We start from the raw sequence: 10,154 nt of genomic DNA, 5'->3' as shown, positions 1-10,154 counted from the left end.
GCAGCTTCAGGAAATGGAAGAGTTCTTGTCTCTTGTGTGTCGACTCCCTGCTATTCCGTGGCCTGCCGGTTCCTAGACAGGTCAAGAAATGACTCTCTTACACTGTGATTCTGGGAGGAAAGACTGATAACCCAAAACCCTTTTCTTTAATGTAGTATTTTTTAACAAGAAAACACTATTTCTTTAATAAAGTATTTATACCAAACTCTTCTCTCCATATCCCTGATTTTGTGTTACTTACTCTTCTTAGAGAGGGGCCCACCGTGCTTCCAACCTACGACTGTGTGGCCGGGGCCTTGGACGTTAGCACAGGAAGTCTGCAAAGGAGGCAAGTGTCTTAAACCCCAGATCGGCTCCTCTCAAGTGCCTTTATGTCCTGGCCCCTGGTTGCCTACCACTAGCTCAATATGAGACTCTTGCCACTACGCGAAACACGTTACAGGGCCCTCAATTATCTGCCTCTAGCAACAAAAGGGGTCCAGAGGGGCCCTGAAGACAATTCTTTGCCAGTGGTCCTCAGCCCTGCCTCTGCTGAGCAGCATTGTGGGGAGCTTTTCAACAACACCAAAACCTGGGCCCCAGACCATCTGAACCTCTGGGGAAGGGGCAGACCCGGGCAATCTGTGAAGGCTACCCCCAGGGATTCAAATGTGAAGCTGGGGTCAGGAGCCACTGACCCATGAAATACTGGCTTTTGGAAAAGAGCGAGAAAGAAAATGTGTGAAACTAGAAAGACCGGGATCCACTACATATGGCAGGCAGGAAAGGGCTACAGATCGAAGGTGGCCAAAGCAGGAACTTAGCACTTGGGAGAAGAGAAATACAGTGACAGCAAGGGCGAGGAGAAGCTAAAGCATTTGGATCCATAAAAATGAAGTGGATAAATACGAGAACTGACATCTGAATTGCCAGGGCACTTACACAGTCTGCAAAACAGAGTTTGCGAAGCATTATGTGTATCTAATCCTAACAAGAACCCAGTCAAGACAGAGAATATTCTTAATTTATAGGCAAGGAAACAGGGCCCAGAGAAATTAGAATGTCACTCCATCCATAAATCCAATGAGCAGTGTGGAGCGGGGCTCGAACCCAGGCCCAAGGGAGAACACGGCAAGAGGAGTTGTGCCAGGAAGAGGCTCAGCAGGAACGAGACAGGAAGGACATAATGTGAAGCGTAAAGACTTATCACCTTAATTCTAACTGGGAATGTACACAGCAGGGTTATGCCTAATCTACCTCCTTCTGAGAGGAGGTACAAAATCCCACTTCTTCCCCCAGTTCCCTAGTACTCAGCGGTCACAAGGGGAACCCTGGCTGCCCGTTTTGCTCTTCTCCTCCCCCAGGCTGATCAATTGTGGCCTTTGGCCCACAGGCTGGTGAGGGGAAGAAGGAAAGTTAGGAAGATTAACCCTTTAAAAACAAAACATCAACACACGAACCTAATGACAAACAGTGAAATTCAATCCATTTATTTAAATGTACATTGTACATAAGTTACAAATCCTCACTCCTCCCACTCTGCCTAGAACTTTTCCGGAAAAGCCTCCATTTCTTCCTTGATCCTGTTTTCTACAAGTAATGCGAAGTTACTGTCCGTGTTTTGAAGGTTATAGCTGACAAACACCTGTTTGTTGGTCTTCCTGGCTAAAAAGAGAAAACACACGGGCACGGACGTGACTGAAATGCCTGGAGGTCATGTGCGCCTCACACCCATCTCACAGCGGAGAGATGCCTGGGAGAAGAGAGCGAGGTGGTAGGGAGAGAAGACAGTTCTAATCTGTAATGCTCTTCCCAGCAGCGGCCGCAAATGCAGACTCAGGTCATTCAGGTCCCCTCCAGCTCTCTCCCCCTCCCTCGAGGTCTCCAAGCTGGGCCCCACCTCACACCTGGGAGCTTGTTGGGAGGGGACAGTAATCTACTTCACAAGCCCTCCAGGGGGTCCAAGCACTAATCCACTGTTCTACCTATAAAGTTGGTTTGTTTTTTTTGTTTTGTGGATTTTTTTTATTTTTTTAAAATACAGATAATACCAAAGTATTTAAAATACTTAATTTCTCCTTCAGTACCACCCTCTCTACCAATTCCAGTCACTTCCCAGAGATAATCCTGGGACTACATTTCTATATATTTATATTTAGATATCACACACACGATACGTGCATTTACACACAAATGTAGGACTTTCAATTTGATGTTGAAGAGACATTTTGGCCCCTTTCTACAGAACCAATAATAGCCGGGGTGTACTCCAACTACAAAAACCAAACACGGTCACATGCCCAGAATCGGAAAGACCTATCCTGAAGACAAATCAGGCAGTAAGCCTAAACCAGTTAAACACCGACCACACCAGAGCGCAGGCCTCCTTGCTAGACCTGGCCTCACCCCACACACAGGGCAAGTGCAATCTCCTACTCCCCACAGACATACCTACCTGCCCTCCCCCAGCCCACAGGCCTCAGATGACCATGCCAGCCCTGTCATCAAAGGCAAAAACACAGTGAGTTGAGGAGAGGAGAGGTAAGGCTGGCACCTGTCAAGTCATGGCCCGCTCGGCCTACTCTCGTTCAGTGGCAGGAAATTCCTTATCCCCAAGGGGGGCCAATCACTCTACTTGCTCTGCTTACAGAGAGCAAAACTGTGTCTGCCTGCACTGTCCACCCAGCACACTCAGCTGTGCCCTCTGGGCCGCACAGAATAAGGGCATGCCCATGCACACCAAAGCCCTCCAGTGCTTCTGGGGCTACTCCCAACCCACTAGAACTTCTCTTTTTCTACTTCCTTTCATCCTCAATATAAGATACTGTTTCAGGGGGTGCCTGGGGGGCTCAGTTGGTTAAGCATCCAACTTCGCTCAGGTCATGATCTCACGGTTCGTGAGTTCAAGCCACATGTTGGACTCTGTGCTGACAGCTCAGAACCTGAAGCCTGCTTCGGATTCTGTCCCCCATCTCTCTCCCTGCCTGTCCCCACTCAAGCTGTCTCTATCTCTGTCTCTGTCTCTCTCTCTTTCAAGAATAAACAAACATTAAAAAAATTATTTTAAAAAAACAAAAAGATACTGTTTTGGGACGCTTCTCTCTTCTCATTACCTCTCTAACACAAGGAATATATTTCAACTGCAGGGTCCAGACCTAAGCTCGAGATGACCAGCACAGGGAAGGGCAGTGCTGGATGGCCCCTCTGTGACCCCAGCACTAGTGCCTCACCAAGCCCAATTTATTTTTTTTTAAATGTTTATTTAGTTTTGAGAGACAGAGAGGAAGTGTGAGCAGGGGAGGCGCAGAGAGAGAGAGGGAGACACAGAATCTGAAGCAGGCTCCAGGCTCTGAGCTATCAGCACAAAGCCTGATGTGGGGCTTAAACTCATGAACCGTGAGATCATGACCTGAGCCGAAGTCGGACACTTAACCAACTGGGCCACCCAGGTGCCCCTCACCAGGCCCAATTTAAATGGATTATTACAAATGGATGGAAACCACATAAGAAAAATAATAGTGAAAAAAACATTTGTACAAACCTAAAAAAAAAACAAACAAAATACAAAAAAAAAACAAACAAACTAGTTTATTGCATACAAACTACTCCTAGGCTTTCATCTCAAGGGTACCGTTGGGCCCATCTTACTTTGTTGGTATAAACCATTACTCAAGGCACAGCAACGAAGCCCCTGCCGTCTGCCAGAATCTGTCTCCCACACTGGGGCGACCCACCGCTTTCTGGCTCTATAAACATGAACACCCCCACGACTTCATCTGACCAGGCAGGGCATGCAGTGGTCTATTTGATATTAGGTGCATCAGCCCTTCAACACCAGTAAACACATGGTGAAGCACATAGAAGCAGAGGGGCATCTTTTCTTCAACTCACTTTCACGTGGTTCAGAAAAAAAGAAAATATCAACACAGGGAATGATAACAACTGGGAATCTAGGTGAAGGCTAAGCAGGAATTCCCTGTATCTTCGTGGCAAATTTCCTGTAAATGTACAATTGCTTCCTAGTAAGAAGTTACCAAAATACCTTATTCATTTGATTCCTAGCGCACACTAGTTACTAGCCAGGTTTCTCTAACTTCGGGCTAAAGAAAAGTCACAGCAGATGTTCCTAGAACGCCACAGCTGCCCTTGTGGTCTCGGCCCTCCTCACGCACAGAACTCAGAGCGGCAAGTCCAGAACAACCTGTCCTNTGCTGTTCACGCGGGTGCTCACAGAATGACCAGCATATAAACTCCCACTAGGCAGGATCAGGTTGACAGAAATGTCAGTGCCACTAAACCACAAGCTCTCAAAGTCGGGAGCCGGGCCTCAGCCACCAGCACCAGGACACGGGGCCCCATAATAGGCTCTGGAACCGAACTGACAGGGAGAACTGCAAACACAGTGCCTGAAGAGCAGACAGAGGCTGCCCGGCTGTCCCATGTCTCCGGGCGCCCTGGCGACTGTGCGCCGGCAGAGGGCAGAACACACACCGTCCTTACCCCGACTACCTGGGTATTTCCAGAAAGATTGTGTTTGGGGTCCAGGAGAGGGTGGTGCTTTCAACCTCAGTTCTTGCCCACCACCCTCCATGCCACACTCAGGTCAGGCCAGTCTCCCCTCTTGCGAGCTGTGAACACCACCAGCTGAAGAGTGTAGGACGATCCCTCCTGCACAGTGCTGCAGGCGGCTCCACAGCCTCTCCCAAATCACCAGGAGGCTACCCAGAGCCACTGCCTGATGGGTACTGTGGGCACCACACTCTCCTCCCAGGAGGAGGTGATGTGTTTACGGAAGAGAACTGAATCACCTTGTCATTCATCAGCCTGGACAGCAGCCAAAGCATGACATGGGGGTCCCTTAAGAACACGCGGTCATGGACATGGGCACAGACAAGCTCTCCTAAGAAGACCCAATGTACAAAGGTCTGTGCTTCTCTCTCAGTATAAGGTTCTTTCCTTCTGAAGTGACCGGCCTCATGGTTCTACTAAACAGCAAGGTCCCCACCTGGCTGGTACATACTACTCCTGCCGTGGTACGTACCTAAGCGTTGGGCAAGGCCAGAGGAGGTCGTGTCAGAAGTATCTCCGAGGAGGGAGGTAGACACAGGGATGGAATCCTAAAAGGAAACAAAGAAAATGATGCTGTTTCTCCATCAGCCAAACTTCTGTGGCTTCTGAGTCGTCCTTCCTGGAAGTGACAGGTTCTGGCAGGTCAGACACATTCACCAAGAGGAGAAGGTCTGGCCTCTGTGTCAACAGCCAGGTCGGTTGACCCTGTATGTGAGTTCACACAGCTGGGACAGATGAAGAGCAGTCACCTGAAGCTGGCGTCACAGTGCTGTTAATAAGTTATAAGACTTACTTTACATAAAAGGCTTATTTTAGGGTTGGAAACCCCAAAGCACACTGAAGGGCAACATTACCACCAAGAGGGAAGCAAACAAGATCGTTAAGGGCGAGGCGAGAGGAAAGCTCATCAGAGTCTGGGTGCCAGTGCCGTCTAGGTCCCTCTCGCCCACAAGTCAATGGAGAAGGCAGATGCCTACCTCTCATCTGGGGCCTGTAAGAGAGCACACGGCTCCGTGCCTCTGAAGGGATCTACGCTCTTCAAGGTCAACAAGGAACTTTGCAAAAGGGCACCAGCCATCAGTGTCCAAATAATGAGAAAAGGAATGTCAGATTATGTTTAACCAATCCTCATTTCAGATAAGAAGCAATAAAACAAAAGATAAATAAATGTGGCCCTTCTGAAATATAGAAGAAATCTTACTTCCAATTACTTTGGGGTTTTTTTTAATGCTTATTTTGAGAGAGAAAGAAAGAAAGAGAGAGAGAGAGATGGAGGGAGGAAGGGAGAGAGGGAGAAAGAGAGAATCCCAAACTGGCTCTGCACTGTCAGCCCAAAGCTCAATGTGGGACTCGAACTCATGACCCATGAGATCATGAACTGAGCTGAAATCCAGAGTCGAATGCTTAACTGACTGAGCCACCCAGGCACCCCATCCAATTACTTTGGAAGTAACTTCCCTTACCATTAAAATTCCTACCTAGCTTAGGGGAAACACACACACACACACACTAACTTATAATACGGTCAAATTTGCTTTTATCAAATTATTAGACTTCTAAAAGAAACAGCCTCAATACAGAGGCAAGATTTTTATAAGAATAACTTTATGCCACTAGAGCTCTGGGGTAGGTGCCCCTCCCCCCCCACTATCCAGGTAGACAGGTGAACTGAACAAACACCTGCTGTGTGCCAGATACTGTGAGTAGAGCATGGATCAGAAACTGCTCCTTGTCTCCTAGGGGTTCAAAGTCACTTCAAAGGGAGAAAGAACTTGTTCGGGTCTAATAAGAGATGATCAAAAAACAAGCATTTACTGCAAGCATTTTCGTTGAAAAGGTAACAAAAACAATCTTCATGAATATGCTGTTTACAAATGTCATCATTCAGCTCTATGCTAATAGTATTTAAACTTTCTAGAAAACGTACCTTAACAAGGTGGTCATTTCCCACCAAAAACAAAACTAAAAACCCCACACTATTACCCTGTTACTTCATTATTTCCAAACTCATACTGCACCTGGCTGGCCTTCCAAGCACACACAGGCCTAGATAGTTTTTCTGTGGATGGGGCACCAAGTGGGCCCAACATGTGCTAAATTATCTGAGCACATAGGGCCCCATGTCCCCTCTTCCTGGTCTCAGGCCAGCCTCCATCACGTTGGGTGTATCTGTATCACCCTTGTTCTAAAGCCTCTCCTGGTGCCACAAACCACGTGTGGCCAGCTTGGAAGAACAGCAGGGGGTTCATGTTCTATATGGTCTTGTCTTGAGTGTGGCAGGGGAGGGGAAAGGGAGGAGGCAGGAAACGTCACGACCCTTTGGTGTCATCCTCCATGACTGGGCCAACAACCTTTTTCTAGGTAGAGCCAGAGGATAAGTCGTTTAGATTTTTATGGACAAGCCCCAGTTGTAACTGTTCGACTCTGCCATCAAAATACAAAAGCTTCAACAGACATTACTGACTGGATGGGTAGAACTATGTTCCAATAAAATTGTGTTACAAAAGCAGACGGGCGGCAGGTCAGGCTCTATGTCGCGGTTTGCCAAGCCCTATTCCACAAGAGTCTTGTGTTTCCTGCCTTAAGCTATGGTCTACACTTCTCTCCAGTTGGCTGGGTGCTCTGTTCCTGGACGACAATGTACAGGTACATAAGGTGGCCAATGAGCGGGAATCAACTTCTGACAAGTCTGGTAACTGAGACTGGCCCCTTTTCCTTTTCCTACCTGCTCCTGGTGGAATGTGAGTTTCCATTTGAGAAAATACATCCTTCTAGGAACATATGACTATGACTACCAGATGGTCAGACTGCCAAAGTGCACCAAAGCAGCCCACAGGAGGAAGCCTGAAATCGATTCAAGGAAGCAATGCCTGGTCTTACCAATGAGTAGTCCTGGGCCCCAGGTAACCACCAGCCTAACCCACTGTCTATGACCACAGCCTTAGGACTAGCAAAGAAGGAAGGTAAGGTGGCTCCAGGGCACCACAAGCTCCAAACGCACCACCGTTTATCACCCCGTGCCCCTGCAGACCCTCTTACCTCTCCCCTCCAATGAGAGAAGACACGGAACCACCACCTGCCTAAAGGCCCAGCTGCGGGCACCCACCAGAAAAGAAGTAAAAGAAACCCCACCCAGGAAAAGAACAGCAGGAAGGGAAAGAGCAGAAGAGGGAAACTGTGTGAAGACATCTAGAAGTCCCATTCAGAGGCTGTCTCCTTCCCGAGAGGGTCCTGCCTGATGGCTCTCTCCTCTGATGTCCCACCACCCCAAGGGCCCCGTAGAGACTACAACCCTTACAGCCAGCCACGCTGCAGGTCACTCGGAGCCCTCCCTAGCAAGCCCGGAGTTCCCTGAGGGCGGCCTCATTCTTTCATTCAGCAATGATTTCATGAGCAGCTTGCCAGGCTACTCATAAAACAGACAACCCTCACCACCACCGTGGATACTGACAATAAACTGCAGAGGAAGCTACACTGGGGCATGCCCACACACTGAAGCAGGGAGGAGGGCACGAACAGGAGAGCTCTGCCGGGTAGCAGAGCTTAAAGGGTTACTGTAAAGTCTCTGAACTGTACTCTGAGTTTACCTCTTGAAAGGTCTGCAGCTGAGGGATGACAATATCTGACTGCCGTCTGCTGCCCTGTAGGGAACTGGCCACACAGCAGTGTTGTGGGCTGAACTGTGTCCTCCAAAAAGGTAAGTCCACATCCTAACCCCTAGGACCTGTGAATGTGACTTTACTGGAAATAGGATCTTCGCAGAGATGTAAGATGAGATCATAATGGAATAGGGTGGACCCTTTCTCTATTATGATGGGGGTCTTTACAAGAAAACACACAGAGAAACACACAAAGAAGATGGCCAATGACACCACAGGCAGAGATCTGAGTGATGAAGCCACAAGCCAAGGAACGCCAGGTTTGCCCCCGATACCAGATGTCTCCCTACAAGCCACCAGAAGGAACCAGCCCTGCCCACACCTTGATTTTGGACTTCTGGATTCCGGAACTCTGGAAGAATAGATCTTGGTTGGTTTAAGCCACCCAGCTTGTGACACTTTGTCACAGCAGCTCTGAGAAATGAAAACTGGCAGCAAAGGGGGAATCAGGCTAGGAGGAAAGGCAATGCTTCAGGCGTGCCCCGGGCAAGGTGGAGAGAAGGTGAGAGGTGTGTAGAGGTGCTTCTAGGCAACCAGCTTGAACAATGGAAATTTGAGTAAGGTAGAAGGGCCCGCAGTGGCCTCCAACCCCCTGGCTGAATACAAACAAGCCTGTTAGGTGACCCACCTCAAAATATCCATAAGTCTAGCTGACCAAAGGATGGGTTACTTACACCCGGGCACAAGAAAGGAAAACTCCATTCGCACAAGAAAGGAAAACTCCATTCGATCCCACATCCCCTTAACTACAGCCCCTCACCACTGCCTCCAGGCAGTCTCTCCCTTGCTGTCTTTCCTACTGCTCCCTGGCGGTTTATTCAGTAAACTTCTACCTCCTTTTCTGCCTCCAGTGAATTCTTTCACTGACCCGGCCAGGCCAACGGAGTGGTTGGATCCCCCCTCTGTGTTGATGGACCACAGTGTCTACAGGTTCACTGACACTCGCCATGTGGAGTGAAAGACAGAGTAATCAAGGTTCGAAAGGAGCTTTCACAACAGATGGGCTGGCTGTGAAAGAAGCAGCTCTGAAGAAAGAAGTTAAGAAGTGGGTCTTAAAATACATCTAGTGTCAGAGTTTCAGGTGGAGACACAGGTGTCCGAAGTTCAGGGAAGAGATCTGTACTGGAAACATAAAGAAAATTTGGCGTGTTCAATAGAGACGGCAGGAAAACTAAGAGGTGGATACCATCCCCCAGGAGGGGGAAAGCGACCAGACTGCAGAGGTCCCGCGGTGAAGCCCTGAACTTTCCAACTACTGAGCGGAGCGCTAGGAGCCAGCGGACCGCCGCCCGCCTTCAAGGTAGAGGAGGAGAGAGGCGGGTCTCTCCTGGGGGCCCACGGACCGGCCGACCGCACTCGGCTTCTCTCGGAAGGTGCTGGTCCAGACCCCCGGTTCCCTAAGACATACCAGGAGGAGTTCCGGTGAGCCCCGAGGCCTCCTAGGCCTAGGAGAGACCTGAGCGCGCAACTCGGGNTCAGCCGCATGACATGGAAGTGGACGAGCTGCTCCCACAGCCTCGCGCTGAAGTTGTGCAGGGAGACGTCCCCGCCCGCGGCGGCCGGGGGCCCGTCCATGCCGCCCGCGGGCCCAGGCCCGCAAACGCCTAGTCTCCGGTCCCGCTGCCGTCTTCCGCCGGGCCAGACCCAAGCAAGCGAGCGACGAGAGGCCGAGCGCGCTTTCGCTTTCAGTCCCAGGGCGCCGGCGAGGCGGGCGCGGGGAGGAGGCGGGGCCAGGCCGGGCCGTGGGCGGGGCCAGCCCGGGACGTGGGCGGGGCCAGCCCGGGACGTGGGCGGGGCCAGCCCGGGACGTGGGCGGGGCCGCGGGGCTAGCCAATGCCGAGTAGGCCCGGCCCTGGCTAAACTGTGCCGCCGACCTCTCCTGGCGTTCGGGTGTGGTAAAAACCTGCGGTGCTCGGCGGCAGGGGCTGGACCGGCGTCCGGCGGTGA

General features: G+C 50.3%; 1 protein-coding gene across 1 annotated transcript; it reads right to left on the bottom strand.

Moving 5' to 3' along the window:
* Nucleotides 1–1,453: 1,453 nt before the first annotated feature.
* Nucleotides 1,454–9,908, bottom strand: PSMG4 (proteasome assembly chaperone 4). The gene is made up of 4 exons (XM_077769972.1): nucleotides 9,564–9,908; nucleotides 8,136–8,258; nucleotides 5,021–5,096; nucleotides 1,454–1,644 (listed from the first exon to the last, which is right to left on the bottom strand). Exons 1-4 carry the CDS (start codon nucleotides 9,780–9,782, stop codon nucleotides 1,523–1,525), a joined length of 540 nt encoding a protein of 179 aa, XP_077626098.1. The 5' UTR covers nucleotides 9,783–9,908; the 3' UTR covers nucleotides 1,454–1,522.
* Between the last annotated feature and the right edge of the window lie 246 nt (nucleotides 9,909–10,154).

This window comes from Crocuta crocuta, unplaced genomic scaffold, assembly GCF_008692635.1.
Source record: "Crocuta crocuta isolate KB4526 unplaced genomic scaffold, BGI_CrCroc_1.0 scaffold24, whole genome shotgun sequence".
Taxonomy (NCBI): domain Eukaryota; kingdom Metazoa; phylum Chordata; class Mammalia; order Carnivora; family Hyaenidae; genus Crocuta; species Crocuta crocuta.
Note: the sequence above shows the minus strand (reverse complement) of the source record. Positions and strands in the feature narration are given on the sequence as shown.